General features: G+C 41.2%; 1 protein-coding gene across 1 annotated transcript in view; it reads right to left on the minus strand.

Moving 5' to 3' along the window:
- The window catches only part of LOC126354623 (cilia- and flagella-associated protein 45-like), a 168,917-nt gene that overhangs the window by 46,998 nt on the left and 109,285 nt on the right, over positions 1-12,634 (minus strand). Inside the window, exon 5 of the mRNA XM_050004387.1 lies at positions 4,894-5,067. Within this exon, the coding sequence (XP_049860344.1) occupies positions 4,894-5,067 (174 nt within the window). The remainder of the gene's footprint in view (positions 1-4,893; positions 5,068-12,634) is intronic.

Consider the following 12,634-nt stretch of genomic DNA (forward strand, 5'->3'; position numbering starts at 1 on the left):
ACGCCTCCTTTGGTCCAGAGACTCCCACCCAAGTTCCTGAAGCATTTCCGTAACACTCGCATGATGATCAAACCTACCAGTAACAAATCCAGCAGTCCACCTCTGAATTGCTTCTATGTCCTCCCTCAATCCGACCTGATAGGGATCCCAAACGCTCGAGCAGTACTCAAGAATAGGTCGTATTATTGTTTTATAAGCAGTCTCCTTTACAGATGAACTACATCTTCCCAAAATTCTACCAATGAACTGAAGACGACTATCCGTCTTCCCCACAACTGCCATTACCAGCTTGTCCCACTTCATATTGCTCTGCAATGTTACGCCCAAATATTTAATCAACGTGGCTGTGTCAAGCGCTACACTACTAATGGAGTATTCAAACATTACAGGACTCTTTTCCTATTCATCTGCATTAATTTACATTTATCCATATTTAGAGTTAGCTGCCATTCTTTACACTGATCACAAATCCTGTCCAAGTCATCTTGTATCCTCCTACAGTCACTCAACGACGACACCTTCCCGTACACCACAGCATCATCAGCAAACAGCAAGACATTGCTATCCACCCTATCCAAAATATCATTTATGTAGATAGAAAACAACAACGGACCTACCACACTTCCCTGGGGCACTCCAGATGATACCCTCACCTCCGATGAACACTCACCATCAAGGACAACGTACTGGGTTCTATTACTTAAGAAGTCTTCGAGTCACTCACATATTTGGAAACCAATCCCATGTGCTCATACCTCAGTTAGGAATCTGCAGTGAGGCACCGAGTCAAACACTTTCCGGAAGTCAAGGAATATGGTATCCATCTGGTATCCTTCATCCATGGTTCACAAGACATCATGTGAAAAAAGGGTGAGTTGCATTTCGCAGGAGCGATGCTTTCTAAAGCTGTGCTGATGCATGGACAGCAACTTCTCTGTCTCAAAGAAATTCATTATTTTCGAACTGAGAATATGTCTGAGAAACCTGCAACAAACCAATGTTAAGGATATTGGTCTGTAATTTTGAGGATCCGTCCTTCTACGTTTCTTATATACAGGCATCACCTGCACTTTTTTCCAGTCGCTTGGGACTTTACGTTGGGCAAGAGATTCGCGATAAATGCAAGCTAAGTAAGGAGCCAATGCAGTAGAGTACTCTCTGTAAAACCAAATTGGAATCCCATTAGGACCTGGCGATTTATTTATTTTCAACCCATTCAGCTGCTTCACAACCCCAGGGATGTCTATCACTATGTTCTCCATACGTGAATCTGTACGAGACTCAAACGGTGGTATGTTTGTATGATCCTCCTGCATGAGAGATTTCTCAAATGCTAAATATAAAGTTACTGTTTTTGTTTTGCTGTCTTCCGTTGCCAGGCCAGACTGATCAGTGAGTGACTGGATGGAAGCCTTTGACCCGCTTACCAATTTTACGTTAAGACCAGAATTTCTTGGGTTTTCAGCAAGATCCTTTGCTAAGGTATGATGGTGGTAGTGGTTGTACACTTTGCGCATCACTCTTTTTACAGCAGCATGAATCTCTACTAACTTTTGTCTGTCCTCATTCCCTCGATCTTTCTTGTAGCCCGAGTGCAACTGTCTTTGCATCCTGAGCATTCTCCGAATTGCACTATTAAACCACGGTGGGGCTTTTCCATCCGTAACCCACTTTTTGGCACATACTTCTCCAATGCATGATTTACAATGTATTTAAAATTTGACAATAATTCTGCCACGTCCATCGTACCAGAAGTAAATGAAGTTGATTCATTTACTAAGTGGGATGCTAACAACTGCTTACCTGCTCTTTCTAGTAAGAATACTCTCCTAGCCTTCTTGAGTGACTTTTTAACTTTTGTAACCATAGTTGTAATGACAACATCATGATCACTAATCCCTGTCTCAACACTGACACGGCTGATGAGGTCTGGTCTGTTCGTGGCTCCCAGATCAAAATATTTCCATTACGCATTGGCTGTCAATTTAGCTGCTCAAGACAGTTTTCGGATAATGTGTTCAAAAGTAATTCACTTGACGGCTTGTCTGTACCACCTGTAATGAATCTGTAGGCATACCACTCTGTACTAGGTAGGTTGAAGTCGCCTCCGAATAATATAGCATGATGCGGGTACTTCTGTGATACAGAGTGTAGACTCCCTTTGAATGATTCTAGAACTGTCACAGTGGAACCTGGTGGCTGGTAATAACACCCAACAATTAACTTTATTTCTCCTAGCCCTGTTAAATGTGTCCAACTAACTTCACAATCACACTCTACTTCGACCTCAGTAGACACAATATTTCTGTCAACTGCAATGAAGACACTACCTCCTACGGTGTCTTATCTGTCTTTCCGATACACGTTCCAACCCTCACTAAATATTTCAGAACATCCTATCTCAAGGTTCAGCCAGGTCTCAGTCCCGAGGATAATTTGCGCGCCACACACTTCCTGGAGGGCAATAAATTCAGGAACTTTATTCCAAACACTCTGAAAATTTACTGCTAATATCTTGATAGCTGAAGTGTCTTTACACTGAGCGCATCCTGATTTCCCTGCCTGCACGTCGACTGGTGAGTGTTCATCAGGACACCTCGCACAACTGCCTAGCCTAACAAAAACCCAATTGCCCGCCACAAGTACTCTGCTACCTGATTAGCCACTTCCTTTGGGTAGTGCACCCCTGACCTATCTAGGGGCATCCCACAATTCCCCACCCAATAGCGCAAGTCTAGAAATCTGCAGCCAAGACCGTCACAGAGTCAATGAAGCCACTGGTTGAGACCCTCCACTCGGCTCCAAACCAAAGGACCCCAATCCACTCTGGGAACGATGCTGCAAGTAGAGAGCTCTGCTTGCACCCCGTGTGCGAGGCCAGCGGTCTTCACCAAATCCACCAAGCGCCTGTACGAACTGAGGATCGCTCAGAACCCAGGCAACAGGCATCATTGGTGCCGACGTGAGCAACTACTTGCAGACGACTGGACCCCGTGAGCTTGACAGCCACAGGCAAGGCCGCCTCCACATTTTGGATGAGGCCCCCCGGCAGACAAACTGAGTGCATGTTGGAATTCTTTCCAGCCCTGTATGCTATTTCCCTAAAGGGCTCCATCGTCCGCCTAATGTTGGAGCTCCCAGTAACCAGCAATCCTATGCCCCCGTGTGCCTGCTTGGGCCCTGCTGAAGGAGCAGCCACCTGCCCACTGACAGGATGAATGGGCAAGATCAGCTGGCCCAGCCTCCACATTGACCCTCCGCCTCGAGCGACGCGAACCTTTTTTCATAAATTAAATAAATTCTAGGGTTTTGTACACCTGTAAGTATGGTTTGGAAGTAAATTACATATTATTGAGTATAATTAGGCAGGATAAAATGTATGGTAAATTACAGAAAAAGGGAATTCCCTTTTTCCGTAATCTACCATACATTTTATCCTGCCTAATTGTAAGGATGGTTTGTATGCTATGCAAAATTCATTGAAGAATCTCTGTTACTTATGAAGAAAAGTGTACTTATAGCAACAAATGCAGCCGATAGTAAGTGAAAAAAATCATGAAATTTCACATGTAAAAAAAATTATTTTGTTATGTTTTTGAACTTTCACTGCTATGAGTGTGAATCCTGAATCCTTCCTGGTCATGCTGACAAAGTTTAAAAGAATAGACAGTGGAAATTAAAATGTCCAGTGGTGTCCCTTCTGCTCCAAGTCAGCCCGTTTGACATCCTACCACCCTTAAAGCTATGGTGTATAGGTGTGATGCTTGATGTGTCCCGCAGCCCATGAGGTGTTTCCGATGTTTACACTTTGTTCATATGTTGTCCCCCCTGCACAGCAGACACAAAATGAAAAAAACTGCAGACAATCAGTCCATGAAGGTCATCCTTGTGAATAAGCATCTTTGTGTGCCGTTTGTACTGAACATCATCCTCCACATTCACTGGTGTGCCCAGTACTTAAAAAAGAATAGAAAATACAAAAATAAAAATCACTCTGACATCTGCCATTTCTGAGGCAAGATGACCAATTATGCAAAAGTCACAGCTGTCATCCCCCCACCTCAACTTTCTCTAGTCTTAGCATCTTATTTTTATTGCTGATGGCCCAACTAAGGTCCATTATGTTTTTAGCTTTCTCACTTTTACTGTTCTGAACCTCCTGACTAGAAGACATTATTTGCTCTGTAACTGTCTTTGCTTTTAATCACATTGGCATGGTGAGGGTTGAATGTGCGTTGGGTTCCTCTCACCATGGATGAGCACTGGGAGACTCCTCATGCACTCTGGCCTGTGTAAAGTGCTATACATATCTATCTCCATGAGTTATCTCAGCTCTGGTATCAGTATTGTCTTCATTGCCTCAATTTTATAACTCATATGTATTTTAATGGGTAACAGCCTTACTGCAGTGGATACACTGGTTCCCATAAGATCACCAAAGTTAAGCACTGTTGGGCACTTGGATAGGTGACCATTCTGGCCACCATGCACTGTTGCCATTTTTTGGGGTGCCAACTGAGGAGCTACTTGGCCGAATAGTAGTGGCCCCAGACAAAGAAAACCATCATCACGACCGGAAGAGCAGTGTGCTGACCACATGCCCCTCCTCTCCGCATCCTCAGCTGAGTATGACATGGCAGTCGGATGGTCCCAATTGGCCACTTGTGGCCTGAAGGCGGAGTGTTAATGTATTTTCATAAACAGAACACATTCCTGGTGGTCATCACTAACTCCAGATGAACTATCCCTGCACAAAGGGACTGGTGACGTTGCAATGAAGCAACCAAGTCACAACCATAAGCTCCTTCTCAATCTACTGAAACAAACTCACACTACTCTATTTCATGAGATTGTGAAGCTTTAAATTCAATAAAACAGAAGTATTATACTTACCCTGAGTTCTAGTGCTTGGATTTCAAGTCGTTTTTTCTCTTGTAGTTCCAGCAATTGTCTGTTCACTTCATCGAGTCCCTTTTTCATTTTTTCTTGTTCTTTTTCTTTTTTGCGTGCAGCTTCTTGCTCTTCTATTTGCATTTGAACTCTCAGTTTATTCATCATCTCACTCTCCTAAACAAAAAATAATAATTTGCATAAATGTTTCAGAATGTAAACTTATGGAACTAAATAAAATATTAACAGTAAATTCAGTTATCATGAACACTAAAGGAGTCTTATAATGGATAATAGATCTATATGTCACCATTAGTGTCACTGTAGAAACAGCTGTCTTCAACAGACACCCAAAACAAGCTTTTGTCAGCAGAATTAAAATGGTGTGATACACTTGAAGAAGGAAGTATAGAATGGGTCCAAAGCTTTTACACTTAGAGTTCTTTTCCAATAACAACAGTGTTAAAGAAATACTGGCTAGTAAAAAATGCAATGTTTTATCACTGAAAGTTCAGAATAACATGAGATCACAAAATACTGAATGAAACCGGAAATTAAAAATACCAGTAATTGACAAGAAGCAACAGTCAAGTAGTAAAAAATTGGCATAGGTGATGGCCTCTTGATAAAAGAAAACACTTTGAGAGTAAAGACAAAGTACAGTAAAAGTAGGATAGTAAAATGATGGCAGTTGGGAGTGGACCAAATGATTAAAAAAAAAGTGATTCCTCACATTCTGCCAAACGCTCAATAATCGTACTTCTCGATTTAGGAAACAACATAATTTGTTCTTATCTCTTATACATCTGTTCCCTTTCTTTCCTTTAGTAGAACAAACTTCTTCTGATACAAGAATATAGATTTTTAAAAAAAGACAGAAAAAACCTCATTAACAAGTCCATGACACAGGAATGCCAAAAAGAAGTGTAAGAAACTTAAGACAGACAGAGCATGGCAAGAATCAAACACAAAGTGCTTTTAGTTGATCCTGCCTGGCCTCACATAAAGTCCTGGAAAAGTAGAGCCACCCATGTCTAATGGTGCTGCCTATGTGGCTTGGAGGTCACATTACAAGCAGCAGCACCCTCTCAGCTGTGCATCAATGCTGTGGGAACTAACATGATGTCAGAGGTGCTTTTCATGTTTCCATTGACAGTCAGCTCCATGTTTTTGTCCACTGGCTGTACACTTGCCTCAGCAGTACACTTTCTGTTGTTGTCGTCTCTCTCTGGAACTACTTCCATATTTGTGTCTTCTGTTTCTGGCTAGCATACAAGATTCCTCCCCCTTTAATTTGTGCACATTGCTAATAATGGATGGCCTCATGCCTGCGTCTTGGAGAAGAGGCAGAAGTTGGCTGTATGTTGGCTGAAAGCTGCATGGATGCTGGAATAGTTCCAGAAAGCCAAGCTGGACCTGGACCAGTCCTTGAGTAGTTGTCTCTGCACTGTCTGTGATGGTGGATGCGGGTACTGTTGTCCATTACTATGGTGCATGGGAGGCCTTCTATCTAACATTTTTGTCAGCACCTGGAGGTTAGCTTCTATGTTGGTGAGCCTCATATTGACTACATAAGCGTAGTTCAATGGTGCATCCATCATTATGAACCAATTTGTATTTAGGAAAGACCCTGCAAAATATAGATGTACCTTGTTTGATGGCTGTTGTAGTGCTGCCCATGATGATGATGATGATGATGATGATGATGATGGTTTGTGGAGAGCTCAACAGCACCCATACAAGTTGCCAATCTTTCCAGTTCCAATCTCACCACTTCCCAAATGATGATGAGATGATGAGGACAACACAAAAACCCAGTGCCTGCACGGAGAGAATCCCCGACACAACTGGGACTCAAACCCAGGACCCCGTGATCCAGAAGTAGCAATGCTAACCACTAGACCACGAGCTGAGGACTACTGCCCATGGAGCACTCTTTTGTGATGGAACTGCTTGATGATCAGCACATCTGATAATAGCATGTGCTGACGTTTGTAATTTTTATCAGTCAGTGGCCAATGTACATGTTGGCTGTCGGTACGCCATTTTCACCCAGTGGTTCCGATGAAGAAGGTGTAACATTTGGGAACTTGATGACTGGAGAATGACTATGCAAAGTTCATTGTAATCTGCAGCTAGTAGTATAGCTCCATCAAAAACTTAAAGGCAATTTTTCTAATGAAAGAGGATCAGCAGTGGGAAGCTGTGGAGATGGCCAACTTAGGCCAGCCTGGATGAAACCAGAGCAGGATGTGCTGAAGTGTTAAGTCTTGTCTTGTGACATAGGCTAGCTTGTTGCCTATTATTGGGAAGTTTAGCACAGCACAGTGGGATAATAAGTTCATCTGGAAGCAACAATCTTTCTTACTATCAAATGTTACATTGGGACCCATGGGCAAATGGGACAATTTGTTGTGGGCTTGTAATGAATTTTGTAGTTGTAGCGACTGAGGAGCAAGACCCGTCATTGCAGGCACTGTGCTGTCTGCTCTGCCATGAAACACCCTAAATATTGCCAGTAAGGGCTTATGTTCAGTGATTAGATGGAACACCAATCCTTAGAAATAGGTGTGAAGATTTTAGATGCTGTACATGACGGCTAAAGTTTTCGATTCTATCTGGCAATAATTCTTCTGGGGAGATTTTAGTTTTTTTAAAGCATATAGTATTAATCGTTCAACCCTTTTAGCATTCTTTTGAGGCAATAATATCCCTAAGCCATAGGGTGAGGCATCAGCTGTAAAGATCAGTGGTCGGCTGGGTTCAAATGATGCTAGGCATGGGATGGATCGTGCATGTACCTTCAGTTTTTTGCAGGACCTTTTGCTAGCTATTGACGTTTTGAACTGTATCCCTTTCTCTTGCAGCTGTTTAAGACACAGACAATAGTAGCTGTATATGAATAAATTTCATGTAATAGTTTATTTAGCCTCTGAAAGATTGCAATTCTTTTCCATTCTTTGGTACTGGCACTTGGTCAGTGCCTTCTAAGTGATACTGTGTTGGACAGATGCCATTTTTGTTTAGTATGTGCCAGTTACACCTGAAACAATTTGCTTTTGATCTAGTTGCTTCATAGCCCAGCTGCCTGCAATTTCTTGAATAAAATGTGTAGATTTGATATGTTCCTGCAGATTAGCTCTCATGACGACAATGCCATCCAAATAGTTTATGAACGATGGTTTGTCTTTAAACAAGCCCTCTGATTTCTGTTGGAACAGTGTTAGTGCGCTAGCAATGCTGAAAGGCAAGTGGTGAAACTGGTAGAAACTGAAGCTTTATCAAACACAGCTACTGACACACTTCTTACAATGTGATCTGCAGTTATGCATCAAAAAGATCGATCTTTTAGAAGTACTGTCTGTTACAAATATTGACTAAGAGTTCTTTGGGCATGCAAGTGGGTAAATATCAGTAACTACTTGCGAACTGACTGTTACTTTAAAGTCTCCATAAAGGCATAGTTTCCCATTTGGTTCTTTTATAACCACTAATGGTGTTTCCCATTGAATTGAAGTGATTTGTTTGAGAATGCTCTGCTGCTCTAATTGGTTCAGTTCAGAGTTAACTGCTTCTTTTAATGTGAATAGAATGGGTTGAGACAGTTGTGTATGAGAAGTTATATCGGCTGTATGGTTTGTTTCACATCCCAGTCTGAATGAAATTATGGCAGAAAATACTTTATGCAGTGTCTCTAGCAATTGAAATGGACTTGTGTACAAAACTAGGCTTATTTTATCAGTGACAGTAAACCAAAAAGGTGAAAAGGAGTCTACCGAAAAATATTCTCTACTGCTATGTGCTCTACTAAAAGTATGTGCAGATTTTGAGAAACATTCTTATAACCAGCATCTGTTGAAAACATTCTCTAGTGTGAGATTAAATGGTTGTCAGTTTAAAGTATTCCCTATAGCTATGCCCATAAACACTTGTTGCAGTCTAAGTGAGTCTGTTGTCTGTGGCCTTATGCTGCTGGCATCCATGTGTACCATATGGGGCCCCGGTGGGCATAAATGGGTGCTACTGCTCCGACACACCACTGCAAGTTGTCATCAACATTTCAACTTTGCACAGCTTGCCTAGCAAAGTGAATTGTTGAAGTGTCACCGTGTTTTGAAATAGCCTTCATATATGGGTGCGATTGGCACTAATGTTGAACTGTTGTGCTATTTAATAATAAAAAAGACTCTGAAGAGGAACAGGGATGACACTGTTGCAGGAGCTGGATCTGGATAATTCAGAGGGGGCCAATATGTGCAACCTGGCCACTTGCATAACTTTGAATGATTGAGTGACATGTAGAACTTCTTCCAAGAACTGGTGAAGCCTCTCCTCTTGAGCTGATAATCAATATTGTATCAGTGTCAGTTAAAGCCATTGTTGTTCAAACAGCTTTGCCAAAACTGAGTCCATCCTGAAGTCCTTTTAGCTTTTCACCAACATTCTACTTCAACTAGTATTTACTACATGCTCACTATGGTACACAGCATAATCATCTGCTGAGTCCAGTGGTGATCCAGAGCAGAGTACAGAGAGGCAGTGCTCACTCCTAAATTAGACAGTTTGTCCATAATTGGAGACCATAATGCATTCTGAGGCAGCGTCTAATGCACAGCACTCACTTGTTGGTTTGATGATAAAGCTGTAAACAAAGTCCAGGTCACAGGAATGTCAACAATGGTGCATGAAACATAAGGAAACTGGAGCATGGTGAGAATCAAATAGGAATTGCCTGCAGCTAATTGTAGCTGACTTTATATACAGCCCTGGATGAGCAAAACCATGCAGGTCATACCATGCTGCTGGTGGGGCTTGCAGGTCATGTGAAGATTGACGGTGCCCTCTCAGTTATATTCTGACAGTGCAGAAAGCAAAGCCATGTTGGAGGCACCCACCATGTTGCCGTCAACAATCTCCATGATCAGTTTCATGTTTATGTCTGCTGGCTGTATTTATGTCTTCTGTTTCCAGCTGGGATACAAGAGATAGTGTTTTTGATTACAACTTATGGGGGGATAAACATGAAGCCATAGAAATAATAACTTCCAGAATGAAAGTTTTCTTCATCCAATAAAGAGGAAACATGGAGGGAAAAACTGTAGGACTGTCACTTAGTCACCTGATTTAAGAGGAATTATTCATCTTCCACCTTGGCATTATTCAGTGATGAAATGTGTTTATTTAACCATATCAAACTGTTTTGATGTGAATATTCAGATTACACTCAAAAGAAAACTTGAGTCACAGTAAAGAGTAACACAAGCTTAGCAATCCCTGTTACATCAGTCTTTTAAGTACAAGAAAGCAATGGAGTACAGAACTTTGTTTGAAGATACACCTGAAACTGGTTTAAGCTTATATCAAATGATCATGAGTAAATAAATGTACATTCATCTATAAATAACGACAATGTGGAAGATGAATGAGTCCTTTGAAAGTTTTTCGATGCAGAGCTCAAAACAAAGAACTCATTAATTTAAAAGATTTTTTTTGTCCTTTTCTTCACATGTATTGGCATATTTCTTGTGTGACATTTGACTATCTAACATGTATCAGTTGTGTAGATCACTGAGATGAGTGCATGAAAAGTGTGGTACTACAGCAGTGTTCTGATAGTGAACCATAATGGGATTGGACCAAGTATCAACATATACCCTATTCCTAATACTACTGAGATGCCCACCAAAATTAATGTCTAATCCAATGGATGGATAACCATCAACAGAGTCACAATCCCTCACTTTATGAGGCATTGTGGAGAAATGATAATCTGACACTGACAGTCTACTGAATAGGAAGTGTACCCCACAATTTTCCTCACCTTTGCAGCCAGCTAAATATGAAGAAAATTTTTTCTACTATTAAGATTTGGTTCAACTTTATGTAAAGTACCACTGTATTGGTTGATGTTAGAGGCCTTGGCTAGGGTGGCAATTTAGACTGAAGAAGAAAGATTAATAAAGGACTAAGCAGCAAACCTCTCCAACATACTAGCTCCCAAGTGAAATAGGAGGAAGTGAAATTGAGCAAATAATATTTTTGATATTAACAAATTAACATTCCAGACTAACTTCCGATTTCCTACATTTTGTCTCTGTCCAACTCAGTATCCTCATCCACTACAAAAGATTTTTGGCATTTCTAAAATTCTTTAGATGAATGTCCAAAGTTCTTGGATTTGCCTTTGTGATAGAGGTCTCACACACCTTTTGATGTCTGTGACACTAAATGTCACTTCCACTGTTTTTTCTCTGTGTCTCGTTTCTGACTGAAACTCCAACATTCTGATTTGTATGAGCACAGTGGCTATCGTCACATTAGATTTGAAGACTGTAATGTATTTTCTTATTATTTTACACCTCCATCATTCAATTATATTTGGAGGAGAATTCATTTCACAATACACTCTTGTTCATTTGTTAGTCGGTTACTTACTTACATGTTCCATATATGTTTATGATAAAGACTAGAATGTGGTATAAGTCATTTTTTAATGTGTGGTGAACCTATTAAAAGACCATATTTGCTGTTATCAGTCACTTAAACTAGCATTATGTCCAATTATGTTCTGCAAATCATCCAACCTGTGTAGAAGGGGTTGATGATAGACAGAGACAATACTTTTATATATGTATGCATGTGGGGTTGGGGGAAGGGGGGGGGGGGGGGCAGCATCCACTGATCTATTGTGATATCCATCACTGATGTATGATAAGTGGAATATCTGTGACTTGGCCACAGACTTCAGTGTGTTCTTAGCTTCAAATCAAATGGACATGTATCTTTTACTGTGCAATAAAGCATTATTATAGTTCTGTACTATGTCATACCTCAATTATATTGTACCCACACCATACAATTTCTACATCAGCAACCCGCAAAGATTGGAATTATGCCAAATACGTGCTGAACTAGATACTACACAACAAAAATGAAGTCCACATGTACCCATCATGTGCCAAAAGTCACACACCATACTGATGTTTTCCTTTATGGACAATGTAATGCTTCTCAAATGGCTATCTGACTATTAATAGACATCAATTGTGCAAGTGAGGTGCTTCACTACAGTGGTTCAACTTGCAACATTAGAGCTGAACAATCAAAAACAACAAACAATTTACTAAGGGGCCACATTGCCACATCCATCTTGCAACTGCAGAACTACAGCATTCTGTTGGCTTGGATTCAAGCACATTTGCCATAATTCAATGTCTTCATCAACAACACATGAACAATTACATCAAGAACTCTTAGCAAATACCAACAATGCATTCATACCACTGGCAACAGTGCTGCTGGTCATGCACTGTGGTACCAGCTTCACCATGCTTAATTCCACCCAGTAGTCAAGTTTGACTGACACCACCCAACTATCAGAAAATCTGACATCACAATGCTCACCTGGAGTGATGACTAATGCATGACATCAACAAGTCCTTGCTCCCCTGTCTTCACTGACACAGAACACTGCTAGTCATGCTGCACCTGACCCTACACAGATCACCACCCTTCATGCCACACCCATGCAGCCACATTATACCACTGACATGACTGCACCCACATCTGTGCAAAACATCTGCTACCGCATTGCACCTGGGCTGTCATAACATGCCACCAACCCCACCATGCTCACACTTGCACAGGGACTCCTAACTGCGTCACACTAAGTAACTATGCCCCGCAAACCACCTTCTCCAAGTGAGCCCAATTTGACAACAATGTGTGCGATGGTTGCCTGTCT

This window comes from Schistocerca gregaria, chromosome 3 (genome assembly GCF_023897955.1).
Source record: "Schistocerca gregaria isolate iqSchGreg1 chromosome 3, iqSchGreg1.2, whole genome shotgun sequence".
Lineage (NCBI taxonomy): Eukaryota > Metazoa > Arthropoda > Insecta > Orthoptera > Acrididae > Schistocerca > Schistocerca gregaria.